The 20852-nt window shown below is 35.6% G+C and overlaps 1 protein-coding gene across 1 annotated transcript; it reads left to right on the top strand.

Annotated features, from left to right (window-relative positions):
* The first annotated feature begins 4923 nt into the window (after positions 1–4923).
* On the top strand, positions 4924–5903 carry LOC113562586. The gene is made up of 3 exons (XM_026972366.1): positions 4924–4939; positions 5007–5169; positions 5252–5903. Exons 1-3 carry the CDS (start codon positions 4924–4926, stop codon positions 5901–5903), a joined length of 831 nt encoding a protein of 276 aa, XP_026828167.1.
* Positions 5904–20852: the final 14949 nt, after the last annotated feature.

Genomic DNA, 20852 nt, shown 5'->3' with positions numbered 1-20852 from the left:
TCCGGTCGCGTAGTTACAGCTAAATACAATAATCCTCCAATTAACTGCTGATAAGGATAATTAAATTTATTTTTATCATCAGTCTTGTCAAGCTTTTCAGTTAAAGCTACCGGTGTCGCAACTGGTTTGGCTTCTGACATGCCAAATTTATTAAGTAAATCCTTAATATACTGACTCTGACTTAAACTTAAAATACCTTTTTCTCTATCTCGCTCTATCTTCATCCCTAAACAATACTTTACAGGACCTAAATATCTTATATCATATTTCTCTTTTAACATATTAATAAGGATTTCCTTTTCTATCTTACAATTACTAACAAGTAACACTACCCAAGTGTCACTCGCCGATTTTCTTGAAACTTTGCACACACGTAGTACATCGAAAAACATTAGACACGTGTCTTTTTATTTGTGCTAACAATGCATTTTAAGGTTAGAAAACGCATTCGAAAATTTAACACTATAGCACAATGATAACTAACGCTACTCCTGAGCGTTATTCTCTTACAGCTTTTACGACATTACTCTATTATGATTTCATTGTCAATGTTTGGCATTACTTTTACGAAATTCGGAATGGCAGATTCAAAATCGCGGGCCGAAATCACAGAATTTTCAAAAATTTTATTCAAAGTCAGTTTCGAAGAAGTGTTTTAGACCCGTGATTACGATTTTGATAACAGTTATATCAATCTAGAGGTGGCGGATGAAAAATGGCAAATTCAATATGGTGCATCCAAAATAGCGGACCCAAATTCCAATTGTTTTAAATTAGTTGCAAAGACCATTTTTGTGGTGGTTTTCGAGGTTACTGTTTACAATGTTAATAGTAGTTTGACAAAATTCCTCTAGATTGATATAACTGTTATCAAAATCGTAATCACGGGTCTAAAACACTTCTTCGAAACTGACTTTGAATAAAATTTTTGAAAATTCTGCGATTTCGGCCCGCGATTTTGAATCTGCCATTCCGAATCTCGTAAAATTAATGCCAAACATTCAGACAATGAAATCATAATAAAGTAATGTCGTAAAAGCTGTAAGAGAATAACTCTCAGGAGTAGCGTTAGTTACCATTGTGCTATTGAGTGTTAAATTTTCGAATGCGTTTTCTAACCTTAAAATGCGTTGTTAGCACAAATAAAAAGACACGTGTGTAATGTTTTTCGATGTACTACGTGTGTGCAAAGTTTCAAGAAAATCGGCGAGTGACACTTGGGTAGTGTTACTTGTAAGTACAAACAAATCATCTACATAAATCCCAATTATCATTAACACTTTATCCGTTCTCTTAACATAAACGCAAGGTTCACACTTCGATTGAACATATCCTATGTTCGTAAGTGAAGAATGAATCGTTTGATTCCAAGCTCTACTTGACTGTTTTAGTCCGTATATGCTCTTCTTAAGCAAACATACTTTCGTATCTTTATCCACTTCGAATCCTAATGGTTGCTCCATATATATTTGTTCATCGAGGTCGCTGTTCAAAAAGGCTGTAGATACATCTAAATGATCAATATCCATATTATTTTCGTTACCAATCGCAAATAACAATCGCAAAGTTGAATATCTTATTACGGGCGCAAAAGTTTCATTGAAATCTATTCCTTGTACTTGACTGAAACCGCATGCAACTAAACGAGCTTTATATCTCTCAACGTTACCTAACGCGTCTCTTGTTAACTTATACACCCACTTACATTTCACTACATTAATTCCTTGTGGACGATCAACTAATTGCCAAACATTACTGTTTATTAGTGATTTATACTCACTATGCATTGCATTTACCCATTCCTTTTTATGCGCACAAGAAATTGCCTCTACATATGAACGTGGTTCGCTTGTACTTACATTAGTTCCCAATGATACAATAGGCATTACATAATCTTTTGTCCATTCTGGTCGACGACAATCCCGCTTTGATCTGCTTCTTCCTTGTGAATTGTCACCTATCGGTTCCTCTGCAGTTTCTACCTCTTCATCGCTTACACTGTCATCGCCAACGCTTTCATAAGTGCTAGAACTTTCCTCCGACTTTGACTCTTCTTCTTCTTCGCCTATATCATCACTTGCCATTTCTGTGCTATGCATCTCCGGAACCAGGTTTACTTCGTTGACGTTGTTCTCTTCCAGCATCTTGCTCACTTTCCGGTTGTCTTCCAGAAATACAACATCTCGCCCTTTGATTACCTTTCCAGGTTGCTGTGGATCTGCCAGTCTGTATCCTTTACTATATTTACAGTAGCCAACCATTATATATTCCTTCGATTTTGCATCAAGTTTTTTCCTCTGTTCTTTGGGCACGTGTACATATCCTCTACACCCAAAAACTCGTAGGTTACTAACATTCACTTTTGCTCCTGTCCATATTTCCTCTGGCGTTGCATCAAAAACAGCTACGGTTGGACTTCGATTTTTCACATAAATCGCCGTCATTACTGCCTCGCCCCAATACTTCTTCTCCAATCCAGCGTCTTGCAAGAGTGACCTAGTTTTCTCTATTACAGTACGATTTAGCCTTTCATCTACGCCATTTTGTTTGGGCGTATAGAGAATAGTAGTTTCGTGCACTATCCCATGTTCATTGAGAAAAGTTTCAAAGGCTTGATTGCAGTACTCCAGTCCATTATCCGTTCTTATCTTCTTTATCTTCAAATCTGATTTTCTACTAACGTTTAAAATTCAATAAATTTACTAGTTACCTCTCTTTTTGACTTAATCAGATAACCAAATGTTTTTCGAGAATAATCATCCGTGAACATCAACAAATAACGAGCTCCACCCCAAGTTGACTCGCTCATGGGACCGCAGAGATCCGAATGAATTAGTTCCAATATCTTCTTGGCCCTTCTTGCACTTCCTTTTGGAAATGTACGCCTCGTTTGTTTTCCTTGAATACACGCTATACAATCCTCCAAGTTTTCTTTATCAGAAAAATCTATTCCGGTTACAAGTCCATCTCTTGACCTTTGCATACTCTTCTGACTAATATGACCTAATCGCCTATGCCATATCTCCTTGGATACTTTTGCAGTAGTAAGTGTGGGTTCCTTACATACGTTGACATGAACAGTATCCTGCTGATCCAATTTATATAAGCCGTCAACCTTTGATGTAGTGACTTTATACCTGCCTTGGATCCTGCAGTCAAATTTGTTATAAATTCGACATTTCTTATCATCAAAAACAACAATTAGGCCTTTTTCCATCATTTTTCCAACAGATAACAAATTTACAGCAACTTCCGGTACATACATTACCTCAGTGATGGTCCTTTCATCATTGTTTCTTAATTTTACTTTGATCTCACCTGAACCTTTACCATGTAGTTTCTGGTTATTCGCAATCACCTCTTTCGACTTGTTACCTGAATACTTTGAAAACCAGTCCTTTCGCATACTCATGTGAGCCGTGCATCCAGAGTCAAGAAACCAGCTATTCTCATCGAAATCACCAGCTACAAAACTTGCTGCCAACAACAATTTGTCTTCAGTTTTATCACTGTCTGTCTTCTTTTGCATGTTCTTATTATTGAACTTTGTCTTCTTTTCCTTCTTCATTTGAGGACATTTTGCCTTAATGTGACCCTCTTTTCCACATTTATAACAGATTATTTTCTTCAAGTACGCGTTCTTATCTGTCTTCTTCAACGCTAATGCAGTTTCCTCACTATTACTCGTACTAGCAGTTATCTTTCGATAGTCTTCAGAAAGTAGTCTAACTTTTACCATTTCACTCGATAATTTGTCATGCGTTGCTTCAAGTCCCATTATTAACGGATCAAATTCAGCTGGGAGGCCACCCAACATTAACATCGCAACTTCCTCGTCATCCACCTTGTGACCAATATCTGCCAACTGTTGTACCAGCGAAATTAATCCACTGATATATCCATCCATCGAATTAAAATCTTCATATTTAGTGCGAAGCAGTCTACGTAACAAGCTCAGTCTCCGACATAACCCTTTGTCTTCGAACGCTGATTGTAAATTATTCCATGCTTCTTTTGACGCGTTTGCTTCTCGTACGTGTGCATAACATGAAGAGTGGACACTCAAGCAAATCTTCGCTAGAGCTTTTTGATCTCGACTCAAATCATTACCGGTGCCTTCGATGCAATTCCAAAGACCATCCATTATCAATGACATCTTCATCATGAACTTCCAATTGTTATAATTTTTGGTACCTTCCAGTTTTTCAAACGTATATCCGCCGCTACCGACAATCATTGGTGTTTGTGCCACAGTTGAACCACTCGGATTGGACTTAACCATGCTTATCTTTTTAGTCGACACTGTTAACCTCAAACTTTGAGCGTACAGTCAGATCGCGCCTCAGATCACACTTGGGCCCATAACCTGATCGGGTTATTGCATGAGCCAAATAAATCACGAGCGTGTTACGATACTCTTTATATACTTCGTATGTGGTTATACAACTTATTATAAGTAAACTTAAACGTAACGATATAAACTGGAATAACGAACGTATTGTAAGGTACAACGGAAGTGAATCTAAAGTGGTGTCTACAATGCGATTTTAAGGCGTAAGACTTTAGCTTTAAGCCGTAATTTTTGACGTCATTTCCGTCCGTAAGACTTTCCCGCGCTTACTTTAGCTGTATCCTTAAGCTTTAAGGAATTTGGCGAAATTTCATTTCTTACAGCTAAAAACTTACGGTTTACAGTCGACCGCGATCTGAAGTCAGGTTAAGTGAAAATACGTAGTGTCAAAGTGACAGGTTTGCGCAATGGATTTCAATGACGGTATTGATTACAGTGAGATATCACAGGAAAATATTAATGATGAAACTCTAATATCTATTGTAAGAAAGAATCGAATGTTATATGTGAAAACGTTAAAGGATTACAAAAATAAAGAACTAAAACATGAAGTGTGGAAAAATATTGGAGAGATGCTTGGCTGTACAGGTTAAGTATTGCTTTTTTAATTAATTGAATGAAATAGTAGCAAATAGTTTAATTTCGGTGACATTAGGTGAGCAAACAGAAGGACGCTGGATTGCCCTTCGTAATATATTCACCAAAAAATTACGAGAAGCAAAGACAGGTCAACCCAGTGGTTCAGGATCGAAAAAAACCAAAATATGGATCTATTTCAAACAAATGTCGTTCTTAATACCGCATATTTCTCATAGAATGCAAGTATAAGTTTTAAGATGATTTTTTGAGAATACGTTTGTATTTTGAAATTGTTACAATAAAATATCAACATTTTTATAGGTCACGCAGCTCAATAACAGCATCCCAGGAAGAAAAAAGCCTGGCATCACAGAACATTACAGGGTCCTCAATACTTATTGAAGACTCTACAGTAAGAACAATGTCAAGTCCATCAAATGATGTATGGAATTCTATGTATCTAGTGACTGGCTCAGATGATAATATTAGCAATCCTTCACTTGATGAGATCTTATCAGCTAGTACTGCCTCTAGTATTGCCTCACCAATAGCTTCAGATCACCAATCTGTTGTTACTTCAAACGACCTTGAAGACGATGTATCTGAATGTACGAATAATAGAGTGCAAAAAGAGATAGCTGCAAACGTCATTACTAAGACCAAGGATAACAAAGTTATCCAAAAAAAGAAAGTAGTGCCACCTCTAGATCAATTTGCAATAAAGAAGCAGAAGAGAACGGAAACACTGGAGAACGTATTATGTCAATCTTCTCATGCCTTGAATGTAATGGCATCGGCGTACTTACATCGTTCTACTGATGAAGAGAAGCCACAGCAACAGCAGCAGCAGCATCCATATATTACAGCAATAGCTGAAGCAATGAAACAAGTACCACATGAACAGCAATTGACTTGTTTCATGTCGATCATGCAAGTAATTTCAACGCAATGTGGAAAGGTCATGGAAAAGTAATTTCAACTCATTCATGAGACGAGTAATTCCAATATAATTAAGATATCCTATAGTTTTTGTACATCTCTCATAGTATAAAAAAACATAAGACTTTGTTTTATATCATTATAGTTTGACTTATGTATCACTTTTATTTTGCAATTCTGTTTAATAAATTTTTAGAATTTCTTCTTTTTCTTAATTATATTTAATTTTTGTTATCTTTAAAAAAGTGATAGTAGAGACTAAATTACTTTTGATTTTTGTACAAAGTATTGAGTACAAATTTGTTTTACTTCTAACAACACAGTTATAGTATATTAGTTTAATATTAAAGTTTAGTATATAATACAGAGTTCAAGAAAGATAGAATGCTAGTTGGAATATTAATTGTTACAACATTAATTCTTAAATTCTAATGTAAAACAAATAATCTAAATTCATAAACTAAGTATATCAGCGAAGAAACTCATGTAATATGTCATACAAATAGAAATAATTAAAAACAATTATGTAGCATACCTATATATATATTCCAACTAGCATTCTATCTTTCTTGAACTCTGTATTATATACTAAACTTTAATATTAAATTAATATACTATAACTATGTTGTTAGAAGTAAAACAAATTTGTACTCAATACTTTGTACAAAAATCAAAAGTAATTTAGCCTCTACTATCACTTTTTTAAAGATAACAAAAATTAAATATTGTTTGAGACTTGACCAAATAATTTCGTAAATTTTATTTGATCGAATTATATTTCGGAGAAAGATTTCACTCGATCGAAATTCGTGAGAGCGAGTCGCGGATAACATGTTTGTCGCGGAAACGAACAAATATTTTCATTGCCTCTCGACAAGATCGTTTAGCAAACGGCTCCGCTATTCCATATATGGAAAGTCTCGCCGATCGAGAGGCGTTCGAATGTCTTTGTTCGGTCCGCGTCGGAGACAAACAGCGGCTGTGTTGCTCGCTCATTGTGAGAATAGGGCAGAATCCGATCAGTCGTCAAGTCGTTAAGTCAAAAGTCGTGCTTTAGAATCGCTCCGAAAATCATCGTTTGAATTCAGACGCTCGTTTTCGCGTTCGGTCGACCGCAAGTGCCGTTGAGCCGTTTCCGCGTGCGAGTCCTCAAGTCACTTCGATTTCTCATCGGGCGTTTCCATCGCTTACTTGCACAACAATCAATTATGTTTATTTTTTTTATTGGTCATAACGAACGGTCCGAGAACATACCGACGCGATTCGCGTCAAGATTTCCGCCTGACTCTAGTCAGAGATACTCCGCGGCAAGATTTCCACCTGTCCAAGTGCAGAGAATTTGAAGGCCACGATAACGCGACGTAAACACCAACACTGCATCAGCTCTCGGCCGTGACCCAGGTTCTATAGCTAAATATACGCTATTTCCAAGAAACTGAGTGATTCCTTGCTTTCGCTTTCTTTCTCGCCTTCCTGTCCACTCCCGCTCGAGATTACTCAGAATCTCGAGAGCCCGAAATCTCGCGCTCAGCGCTGGGCGATCAGCACATCTCCAGATAAATATAATTAACAAAAAGAAGAAATTCTAAAAATTATTAAACAGAATTGCAAAATATATATATAATATGATATTATATATATATTTTGCAATTCTGTTTAATAATTTTTAGAATTTCTTCTTTTTGTTAATTATATTTATCTGGAGATGTGCTGATCGCCCAGCGCTGAGCGCGAGATTTCGGGCTCTCGAGATTCTGAGTATATATTTTAATTATATATATTTTAATTATATATATATAATATGATATTATATATATATTTTAAGGTTTTGGAACGTGCTAGAAGGTTCTAGAAAGATGCTGGTATGCGCGGATGTTTACACTATTTATTCCCGGGCTCGCGATAACGCTCGCTACGGCTAGCAGGCTTGCCTGCCGGAGCCTTCGAAGATCGTTCGAGAACCTTCCATCCGATGAAGGGTTACTGACGTAACATTAATATTATCAAATACCAATTTCTGTTTTAGTTTTTAAATTTTAAGTAAGAAAAGAATTGTTTATAATTGCAATGATTATACTAGGATTATATTAGATTGGATACGTAGGTTTGGATAACAGTCAACTTTTATTTATATGGGCAAGTGGCGAAATGTACAATTTGTTTATTCGCGTGAGACGCGAACGAAGCGCAATAAAACGGAATTGTCCCCGTAGATTTTACGAACGGTATACTGAAAGTACAACTTTCTAAACTATCTAAACAATTTATATAAAAATGTACGTATTGTGATGTAAATAAATGGGTTTAATATGAATTGTTTAATATGAATTGTTTTGTTATCAGTCAAAAGATTTCATAACACTAACATTGTGTTGGTTAAGTCTATCTTAATCAATAATTGTTATCCACTGGACTTTATTAATAAGTGTGTTACGAAAAGACTAAAAAATATTAAATTTAAAGACGCTGACAATAACAATAATGATAATGCTGATTTGGACAATAATAATAATAAGGATAAATGTTACATAAGTATTCCCTATATTAGGGGATTCAATGATAACATTGCCAGAATATTTAGACACTGTCATCGTAATGTTGTTTGCTTTATCAATAATAAGTTAGACTGCCTTATTAAATGTGGTAAAGACTTACTACCGAAAGGAAAAAAGACTGGTGTTGTTTACAGAATCAACTGCAATGATTGTAATGCATGGTACATAGGGCAATCAAAAAGATACTTAAGCACGAGAATTAATGAATATGAATTAAATACCAGGAAAGAGGATAGTTGTTTGTCAGTAGTTAGCAGACATAGAATGATAACAACCATGATTTTAACTGGGATAATGTCGAGGTTCTGCATGAAGAGAGACATTTGCGAAAAAGAAAGACAGAAATGATTTTTATCAAACAACATAAGAATGCTATCAATTTGCAGAAGGATACTGAGAACCCTCCAAACATGTACGATATTTTGACAACACAGTTCGTTTCACCTTTGCTTCATTTGTCTGTTTACCGTCGTCACTTGCGGACACGTCATCTCTTTAGTCTGTTTTATTTTATTTTATGTACAGTCAATTTATGTTTTTTTCTGGAAGTAAGTTTGTTTAAAAATATTTATAGTTTATCTTATGTATTGATCTGTTATAAATTTTTATGTTTCATGTTTTATTTTAGAAAATGACGTATTAATTGTCAATTACACTCGAAGAGGACCAGAAAGAATCTGGTCGAAACGTTGTGTTCTCCTTTATTAATAAATTGCCAATATTGGTCGTCTAAAGAGAGTTTTTCTTGTTAATATGAATTCATTAGAATGGAGTAGCAAATAGAGAGAATTAGAATTTAAGCTAAGAAGAAATTAATTAATCGATCATAACTGGCAAGCATTAGACAGATGGTCGGTCAAGATAAACGAATAGCTAGACTACTAGATGGTCAGTCTTTTTAATAAATAGAAGAATTATTTTCTCTCTAACACGAGTATTCTGCGCGCCAACATGATTTGTCAGTCTTAAAAACGCAGTAATTGCTGACAGGCAACCTCACTTATTGATAAAATTCATCCCGAACATTAACCACTTAATTAATTTAATTTGCGATTGTGAAAAAATACCACCTCAGCCAGGGATCGAACCTGGAGTCTCCTACTATCCAGGCAGGCGTCGTACCAATTCGACCACCAGGGCTAACGGTGACAGATCTCACAATCGACCGTGATAACCACCTTCTTTTCGCAAAAAAGGCTATTTTCACGAAAGTTTGTCATGTTATTAGCTATAATATGTGACGTGCTAGAGAAGTTTTATTACAATAAAAAATAAGTATGTTGTTAGGACTTTCAACCCTCAAAAGAATATTTTACTATCGAAAATTAAAATGAAATGTAACATGTCATTAAAAGTTCATTTCTTACATTCACATTTAAATTTTTTCTCGGAAAACTTAGGCGCTGTTAGCGATGAACACTGTGAAAGATTTCATCACGATCTTTCAGAATTTGAAAAAAGGTATAAAGGAAAAATAATACTACACATGCTTGCAGATTACTGCTGGAATGTAGTTCGAGATACGTCTGTGACATCCTATAAACGCAAATCATATTAAATGGAAAGATATACGCGCATATCTGCATTTACACACACATATATAAGTATAAAAGCACTTACTTTCCATATAACGCAGCATTATGAAGGAATAACTTTTCCATTCGCAAAAGAGCAATTTTCAATTGCTATAATTTGCTATATCTCGAAAACGAAAAATCACACTAAAACGAAACACGCGCGTTTTAATGCTAAAAGTTCACACTTTTACATGGCGTAAACGAAATTTAGAAAAAAATTTGTTGCCATTGTTACATTATAAAAATCCTGAAAATAGTCGTTTTTGGCATCTTTGACGCCATGTTTCTCAAAATTGTAACGTGATAGCCAAATTTGGACAACGGATTCGTGTTCGACAGACAAAAATACATAGGAAATAACTATTTAAACTCGTGTCACAAACAAAAAGTCAAATTTTGTCGGACAGTGTAATTAATAAAATGTATGCATCTAACAGAATACCTAAAATAACTAAAAAGGAGGAATTATTCATTGGGGAATGAGATGGAACATTTACAAATCACGTCATTGGTATTAATAAGCATTCATGAGGTACAATCTCATACAAAATTAAGAAAATCTGTGCATCTAACGACAGAACGTGATAATATAAAATGGAAAATTAATTATTAGAGGAGACGGATGAAACATTTAGAAAACATTATGTCACTGGTTTTAATAAGTATTCATGATGTAGTCTCATATAAGAAATATTAAATATGTATGAAAAATATTGAGAAAATGTATACATCTAATAAACGTGATAAACATAAAATTGAGAATAAGGTAACTCCTTAGAACGACCATTCACTGGCAAATTTATTCAATTAAAAAAGACATAACGTTTCAACCAATGTTCTGGTCCTTATCAAATGTCAAAATACAAAGGATCCCTTGTATTTTGACATTTGACATTTGATAAGGACCAAAACATTGGTTGAAACGTTATGTCTTTTTTAATTGAATAAATTTGCCAGTGAATATGGTCGTTCTAAGAAGTTACCTTATTATTAATATAATTACCTGGCGGAACAACAAGTTGGAATTATTTATATAAAATTGAGAATCAATATCCTGAAGACACAGATGATAAATTTACACAACATTGGCTGCGGTCCGAAATACGCTCACAGTGCTGAAAGCGTCTTCTATCTTTCTTCGATATATAATAAGCAACAAGGATAGAGGATGCTTTCAGCACTGTGAGCGCATTTCGGACCGCAGCCATTATGGCCGGTATTCATAGTCCGTTCTTATATTTAAGACTGTCTTAAGAACAGTCTTAAGACGCCCTCTAGATTCATAGTCGGAAACTAAGCAAGGACTTGGCCAAAATCTTAAGTTTTAACTTATCGAAGACGATCTTATTTTTGAATGCTTAATATGTTTCATAAACGTATCTTATTAGACGTAAGCACAAGCTTAATAATATGATCTTATTAGTTATGTATTCATAGTCATTCAAGATCGTCTTATTTGACATATGTTGTGAAATAAGACGATCTTCCTCAAGTCGTGGTCGAAGGTGACTTAAGCAAAGTAACTGAATGTTATCCAGAGTGTTAAAGTTCTTAAAAGTGAATTAATAATAATGGATTTACGAAATCTTGATATGCAAGATATTCAGTTTGCAAATGAAGAAGATGACGAAGAAATGCGTGCACCAAAACGATATATTCGTAATAGGGAAAATCCATTTGATTTCTTTAATGAGTAAGAATTCAAAAAAAGATTTCGCTTTTCGAAGAACGCTGGATGTTTGGTATTTTACCATTAATAGAAGAGGGACTGGCAAAAATTAATAACCGCGGTTTGCCAGTCTCTCCTGTTTTGCAATTATTTATCTGTGTAGCGGCTGGGCGCCTGCAGAACGGCAGCCGCCGCTACACACACGCTAGCCAGCATGCAGCGCGAGGCCGCTCACGCGGCGTAGTTCCGCGAGCGCCGCTAGGGGTCGCACGCCAGCTGTCCTTACTCGCGCGCAAGAGTCGGCCGGCGCGGTATATAAGACCGCGCGGCAGAACCCCGAGCATCTTCTTCAACTCGCCCTCCATCACGAGCACGAGTCGAAACGCTGCTACAAGCAGATAACGGAGCATAAACCTACGGGACCACGGAGGCCGATAGGCTCACCGCAGGCCAATTCAACCATCAACAGTAGCGGTCTCATCTCCTGTTGACAATTCGCCATCAGGGCGAAGCGTAGCGGCCTTATCCACTACACCACCAGCAGAGGCAGCGATAGCAGCACCACTTCGCCGCCGAGAGTCAATCATCAGGGCAATATCGACGGTGCAAGTCCCCCCCATCTCTACTGCTTCTACAACGGCAGCACATACCGGGGCAACAATCAACAGCGGTAGCAGCGGTTAAACCATCTGCGCCTGTAACCACCACCGAGGCGTCACCAGCACCCAAGTCCGCAGCCATCACTGACGCCGCAGCATCAGGTCCGACAGTCGCGGACGAAACCTCAACACCAGCGTCCCCAAGGGCTGGGACTTCCGGCAGCTCCTCCACAACCGTTGAAGAAGAGCCAAAGCCACAGGTTTGTGAAGACCTGCTACCGTAGGCTCTGCGAGAGATCCAGCTTTCTCCACCTCGACGGACGCGTTCGCCCAGGGACACCCTGGCCACTTGGGACGTCCGAGTGCGCCGTCTCACCAGTCCTCGAGCAGAAAGAAAGTCGGCAACACCACCGCCGATCATCCGGCCAACACCAGCCGGCAAGGAGAACATCGCGACTCAGACCAACATCTCGTGGGTCGACGTCTCAAGTGACGAGTCACTCTCCATCTCCACCAAGGGACAAGTGGGGTCCCATCCTTGTTACTATAACAAAGCCCCACATTGCCTACCGCGAGAAACGCCAAGAGTAACGCCGTTCTACTGAGGCTTCCATCACCTCCACCAGCCACCTAGCGGCCACTAAACTTCCACGACACCAGCGCCGCCACCAGCGTGGCCTCCTATAAAAAGAGGCATCACGGCAACTGGCTGCGGCAGTCAGCGGCAGCCGACGCTCCTGGCAACTCCAATTCAGCTCCAGCAAAAATACACGGCGCAGCTCGCCGTCGCGGCGTATACCACGTTCATCACCACAACGCGGAAGCATCGCAGACAACCTCATAACAACTGTATCAACTACTTCGAATATAATAATAAAGAAAGATTATATTCCTTGCCTCATTCTCTTCTCCGAGCGAACCAACCAACAACAACCCCACAATCTGTTTAAGATTCTATGCAACAGGAAGTTTTCAGGTTAGTTTACATATATACGTATCGATAAGTATTTTTTTACATTATTTATTTTCTGAAAAATATAAGAGTATAGTATAAAGTAATATAAAAAGTTTATTTTTACAGCTCGTTATGGGTGATGTTATACAAATTTCACATTCAACAATGTCAAGAATTATTTTTCAAGTTTCTTGTTTAATAGCAAGTCCTATAAACAGATATATAACAATGCCAACGTCTGATAAAGCACGATCTGAAAATAGCTCTAACTCGTGAAAAAGCAACATAAAGCTGTCCATGATTAAAAACGTCTTTGCGAAGATCTATTCCTATTCTGTCAAATGTCTCTGACCTTGTGACTTATTAATTGTCATAGCGAAAGCCAATTTTATTGGAAATTGTCTTCTTTTGAAATTAAAAGGATACACATTTTCGCAATACAATGTTATGCGATTTAGGAAAATAATATTTCCTACTTTATCACCCGTTAAGATTTTGCATTTTAATAAATGGTCCGCAAGTTCTATAATCATTAATCGAGTCCCGTTGCAAAGATCTTCATTGATACTAAGATTTCTAATCAACATAACGATACAATTCGGTCTTAAACGCAATTCGTAAGGAGGTAGAGATGATGGAGGCAAAGTATTTAAATATTCTGGAATAAAACTTCTCCAATGTCACCGTTATCACAGCAATTTTCAGTACTATCTGTACTTATATAAATTCGTTCTTCAGATATATCTAATAAATCGATAACTCGTTTATTAATTTCATCTACATCAGCATTTCTTGCAGAAAGTATCGCACACTTAGCCATTTTATTAAATTCTTTTTTTGTATTAGATCACCATATATATCTTTTACAATATCTGCATTAATAGGTGCAATACAACATTCTGGAAGCTGTATATAATCATTTGAATCATTTAATAAGCCATCTTCCATGTCTAATAAAAATTTTGCAAATTCAGTTTCCTCTGGAAGAACTCGCATGTTTTCCGTTAAAGAAAACCTTACAAAATGTTTCCAAGTATAACTAAACTTGATAGAAAGATTCACGATTTCACATCGAGTACCATGTATCATAATAGGAAGAAGTTGCCTGAAATCACCACCTAGTATGATAATTTTTCCACCAAAAGGTAACTCGTTATTCATAATGTCACGCAACGTTCGATCCATAAACTCTAATGCATATGGTGGTGCCATTGGCGCTTCATCCCAAATAAAAATATGTTTTTTTCAAATATTGCGCCTCTTTTGATTAGATTTTAATGCTGGATGATGAATCTACAAATAATGGAACTGGTAATCCAAAAGTTTTATGAACCGTTTTTCCCGCAGGAAGTAATGTCACTGCAATGCCGGTAAAAGCCATGGTACATACATGTTTATTTCGAATTTTGGTAATTATGTACTTTAACGGACCAACCTCCGATGACCTTGACCTTGATATATGTTGTCAAGGTCACCCTCCTGAGTGACCTTGAAGAGGTTTTAGCCGTCGCTCGTTGTTTATTAAAAAGTTATTAACAAAAGAAGTTTAATAATTTTGCAAGAATTTTCAGCTGTCCACGCAAAGCAAGGACTTGAGTTTGACATATATTACAAAGGTTACCTTCCTAAATAACCCGCACTAGGTTTCATCCTTCGCTCGTTGTTTGTTAAAAAGTTATTAACAAAAATGTTTAATGAATAAAGCATAATTTTACGATACCATATACGTTTACGAAAGAGTATATTTGATGGAATTTGAGCTTTAAATCAGAAATAGGTTTGGGTTAGGTTAGGTTAGGTTAAGTTAAAGCAGATAATACTTTGTATTTAACTGTTTGTACTTTTGGTTAAAGTGAAGAATACTTTGTACTTATATTAAAAGAAACTATTCTATATATTAACAATTCACTGCTTTAAATGACTTTCCTTTCTTCGTTCATATACATATTCGTCGTTTATATTTTTCAATATTCAATATTCTTTCAAAATAACTACTATATTTTCAAAATTTCTTTTGTTAATAACTTTTTCATAAACAACGATCGACGACTAAAACCTAGTGCGGGTTATTCGGGAAGGTAACCTTTGTAATATATGTCAGTATTATGTTCTTGCTTCACGTGGACAGCTAAAAATTCGTGCGAAATCATTAAACTTTCTTTGTTTATAACTTTTTAACAAACAACGAGCGACGGCTAAAACTTCTTCAAGGTCACTCAGGAGGGTGACCTTGACAACATATGTCAAGGTCAAGGTCATCGGGGCTGGGTCCATTAAAGTACATAATTACTTTAATTGATTGTATTGTCTGGTACCATTTTTCATAATTTGTTCTAATGTCATAAAATCTTCTTCTTCGTTATTTTCTTGCAATTGTTCCATTTGTGGAAAATCAGCTAGACTTTTGCTTTCAGCACACAACATAGCATTAATTTGTGCATATGCTTTCTTTTGTCCTTGTATCATTCCAAAATGTCTAAAATAATCTTCAGACATTGCTACTTTAAATCTTTCCCAAAGCTCTTCGGGGTGTAACGGTTGACAATGCAATAATATACGTACAAATAATCTACGAAGTTGTCTTGGCATCATCCATCCAACAGCTTCATTTATAGCTCGTTTCCATTCATCATCATCGTCAATTAAACCTAAAGCCAAACATGCTGCTGAAAATGATGGACAAATTTCTCCATTTACAGTTCTTAAATTCTCAAAACTCGTTTCTCCCTTTACAGTGAGTAATAACAATCGTAAATGATATAATTCTGTTTGTGTTGGGCTAACGGAATACATTCGTCCTATACAATTATAATGATATTTGCGGTTGTTCCAACGTAATACAGTTCTATTGTTAATTTTTTCTTTTTTAAACGTATAATATCGTAGAATTTCTATATACAAATATTCTGTTGCTTTTTCATCACGTGAATTTAATGCAAAATAATCTATTAACATAGTAACTTGATCTAAGGCAGAAGTTATTGTATCTTCATTGGATCCATTTTCAATTATAATATTTTGTTCATTAGGAAGATGAACAGGTAAACGTATTACAGTATGACTTTTATCTTGTAATTTTTTTTCAAGAATACGCCAGCTCGCTTCTACAGGTCCAACATAACGAGCTTCAATAAAATCACGTATTTCATCATGATCTATAATTATATGTTCTGTTACTGGCTCAATTCTAATGGCAGCAGCATCATGTCCTTTATAAATATATTTATACAGATATTTAACCGATTTGATACTTGAAACAACTTCTACATTGATATGACAATTAAATATTAATGATAAAACAGGACAATATGGAACTACATAACGATTATCAACTATATATCCTCCAGGGCGTTCAAAACTTTTACTATTATTTCGTCGACGATAATAGGGATAAGCATCTTCATCCATTCTGGTTTCTTCTAAATAACATTTTGGATATTTTTTGAATATTTTCCGTCTACCAAACACCAATCGCCACAGGGTCCGTGAATCATGTGTCTCATAACTATGTCATGTAAAGTACGATTTTCACAAGAATCGGGAATTTCAGCAGAAATATATTTATCAACGATCTGTGGAGTTGTTATTTTGAAAGTATGTTTTAAAGTAATCAATATGTGGACATGTGGCAAACCACATTTTTGAAATTCAATGACATAAACAAAGGCTGCTATCTTACAAAAAAATTTTGTTTTACAATCAAATCAATTAAATAATCTTTTTTAATATTAAATACACGTGCACAAATGTCAGGTCTATCAGAAGCTTGTTGACCATGCAAAAGATTTTCTTCAATTTCACGCCATTTTGGATTTCAAGTCATTGTAATAAAAAGATCTGGTTTCCCAAATTTACTAACAATTGCCATTGCATCTTGATAATTTTGTAACATATTTCGTGGTGATCCAATAAACAAAGAAGGAAGTTAATCATTTTTCTAATACGTCCATTTAAATTATTCGCCATAGTTTGCATATAATCTTTTAATCCTTGATATGTTTCAGTGCGTAATTCCTTTTGATGAGCTTTGCAATAATCTGTTCTATCCTTTTCAATTTTTACATAACTATCTACAAGCCACTGTTGAAATAAACGACGTCCTAATAAAAAAACATTAAATTCATCACTAATAGCCATACGATATTTAATATACTGTCCACGAGTTATTCGTTTATTACTATTTAATTTGGTTAACTGCCGATGCCATCCCTGAGTACCATATGGATAAAATAGTGGATATATCCATGGTTCAACATTTGGATCCATACTATTAACATTTTGTAAAGTTTTGGTATTTCTATTACGTATTGTTACGTATGATTCTGGAATTTCTCCATTAGCGGTTGTATGAAAAACAGCAGCAACTTCATTAGTTCTTTGAGGATTATATCGGCGTCGATCCATACCTGGTCGTAATGTAAATAATAATTGTAATTCTGGTAATAATTCTCCAGATTCTGTTTCTAATCGTCGTTGATTTTCTAATTCTTCACCCATCATTTGATAAGAAAGAGAAAATATATTCAATTCTCGCATTATATGTTCAAGATTTTGTATGATTTCAAAATCTAAATCTGAATTTGCATTAAGACGATAATTTATTACTTCATTAGAATCTACAATAAAAAGCTGGCCGTAAGTAGGATTTTCACTTTGAGCAGCATACAATGCTGTATTAATTTGATAATAAATCTGCCCATGTATTTTGAAACAATATGGACCTGGTCTCCTATTTTTAAAATTAACCAAATTAGCGTTAAATGACGCGAATGCAAATGAACTGTTGTAACCACGAATATGTTGGAAAAAATTATTTGATTTGTCATCGACAAAGCGCGCTTGCGAAGCAGAGTCAAAGAAACCCCGGATATTACCACTCGCGAGCTCGAGGAAGAATTCGGAGTATCTCACGGAACCATCATCAGCCTCCACCAACTTGGCTTTGTGTCAAAATTGAACAAGTGGGTACCGCATGCATTGAGCTAGAGGAATAAGCTTGATCGCATCTCCAAGTGCGTTACACTGCTCAACCGACATCGCAACGAACCTTTTCTTGATCGATTAATTACGTGCGACGAAAAATGGATCTTTTATGATAATGTGGTACGAAAACGAAGTTGGTGTGAGTCCGGAAGTTCAGCTCAGAGGACTCCAAAGCGGAATATCCACGGGCAGAAGATCATGTTAAGTGTGTGGTGGGATGTGCGCGGAATTGTCTACTATGAGCTCCTACCAAGAAATCAAACTATCAATACGGACCTCTACTGTCAGCAATTGGAAAGAGTTCAGACAAAACTCAAGGAACTCTGACCCCAACTTGTTAATCGTAAAGGTATCCTCTTCCACCAGGACAACGCTCGTCCTCAGGTGAGTGCACTCACGTTGAGAAAAATCGGAGAGCTTAATTGGGAACTTCTCGAGCACCCACCATACTCTCCTGACCTCGCGCCATCCGACTATATCATCTTTTTAGATCCCTGCAAAAGTTTCTTAACGGAAAAAAATCGCTTCGGCAGACAAAGTCCAAAGAGAGTTGAATCTTTTCTTTAATTCCAGGACTAGTGCCTTTTTCAAGGACGGAATTTTCAAGCTTGTAGATCGATGGGAGGAGGTCATTAGACGAGGCGGAGACTATATTGATGATTAAAATAAAAGTGCGTTTTGTGAAAAACAAGTGTTTCCTTTTTACATAAAATACGAAAAGACTTTTTGACCAACCTAATAAATGTAAGGTCAACGACTAATTATCAAACAAACAGCAAAAACAGTTTAATTTTGGAAACAGTTCAATCGAGCAGTGAGTTTTCTTACTGTAGAATGATGTAATTAGGATCGTCTTACGTAATTTCTACGTTTCATCATGTCAGGTTTTGTCAGGTTAAAAATAGGTCAGTTTAGAGATAAGTATGCGTAAAATTAATTTTAAATTAGTACTTTAATTGCAGATAATAAATGAATTACTATCACTATCTTTGTTAGTATTATGTTTCATATCCGTAAATGTATCGTCATTATCATCATTAACATTACCAACATCATCATTACCCTTATTAACAACATTATCAACATCATAATTATCATCATTTTCAACATTATCATAATTTTCAACATTAACATCATTTCCATCATTATCATCATTTTCATCATTATCATCATCATGTAGTCATCTTCATCATCATTATCATTATCATTATAAATATTATTTTCATTGCAATCGTAATTAATATTTCTAATTATATATTTATATTTATATTTAAATTTATATTTATAGTTATTATTTAATAATTTATTATTTAATACTTTATTATTTAATAATTGATAGATGAACAATTTAATTTTTGCAATGCTAAACTATTGTGCAAATATTAATAGTAATTTATTATTTTACGATTTTATAAACATACAAAAATTTCTTAAAGAAACAAAATATAATGAAACAAACAAATCTTTTAATGATTTGCATGAGGAAAGACTTAATTATATTTAACAAAAATCTTCTGTTTTCTATATAATTGTTGTGAAGTTATTTTTGTTATTTTATAGATGCATTGAGAGATTACATGTTTAGTTATATTTTTGGTTTTTAAGTTGTCGGCGTTATAAGACGTTATTACTATAAAGTTGGTAGCTCGTGGTTGAAGGGAGGGAACGCGTGAATGTTGCCATTACTGCTCGCACGTTATTGTCACGTTAAAAAGGAGTGTGCAAATATATCTCATTTAATTCACGTATTTAGAGTGTTTTATTGCATATTACCACCTCCACAAGTGGTAGCAGAGCGTGGTTAGGAGGTGCTAATAGAGTGAGAGAAAAGCGAGGAGCAGTAAAAAGAAAAATTACGAGTAAAGAATCGTATGAGACGCAACAACGATCGTAGACAAAGCCATGGCGGAGAGCTGGAATTTGGCAAGGGTGGAACCACTCGATGATATCAATTATTTTCTATGGAGTGAGAAGATTGAAGGGATATTGAGATCAAAGAAGCTTTGGAAGAAAGTGATAAATGTGGTGCCACCAGTGAAATCTGCGGAAGGTGAGATAGATTATCCGTTGAAATACAAGGTATGGAATGAATGGGATGATGATAATTACGCTGCAAGAACAGTAATGATAAATACAATGAGTAAAGCCCATTTATTAAAATATACAAGAGAGAAGAACGCGGATAGGTTATGGTCGTTGATCAAGCGTGATATGGCAGATGATACTGAACAATTACGAGTTAAATCGTTAAGTGAGTTGACAACTTTAAGAATGAAAAAGGATGAAAATGTAGATGCTTATTTAAACAGAGCTGAAGCTTTACGAAATCAATGCATGCAATTAGGAAAGAGAGTCGAGGATTATGAATTACGAATGTACATGTTAAGAGGATTAAGACCTGAATTCGAACAGAACGTATGAGTAATAGAAACAGAGAAGGAAGTGACTATTAATGATATTCGATATACTTTGAAACAGGAAGAACTGAGAAGAGAGAAGAAAATAGATGAAAAGGCGTCAAGAGATTATGAAAACGTAAGAAGAGCAAGAGAAAAATCGAAGAGTGATATTGTATGCTACAATTGTGGAAGCAAAGGGCATATATCGCATGAATGTCATAATAAATTGAAATGTTTTAATTGCCA

Source organism: Ooceraea biroi, chromosome 9 (assembly GCF_003672135.1).
Source record: "Ooceraea biroi isolate clonal line C1 chromosome 9, Obir_v5.4, whole genome shotgun sequence".
Taxonomy (NCBI): domain Eukaryota; kingdom Metazoa; phylum Arthropoda; class Insecta; order Hymenoptera; family Formicidae; genus Ooceraea; species Ooceraea biroi.
This window is presented reverse-complemented; position numbering and strand designations above follow the sequence as displayed.

Bases quoted from the DNA above. Each gene is read 5' to 3' on its own strand.
- LOC113562586 (XM_026972366.1), top strand. The intron at 5,170-5,251 runs GCAAGTATAAGT...ACATTTTTATAG, and splicing joins CCGCATATTTCTCATAGAAT to GTCACGCAGCTCAATAACAG.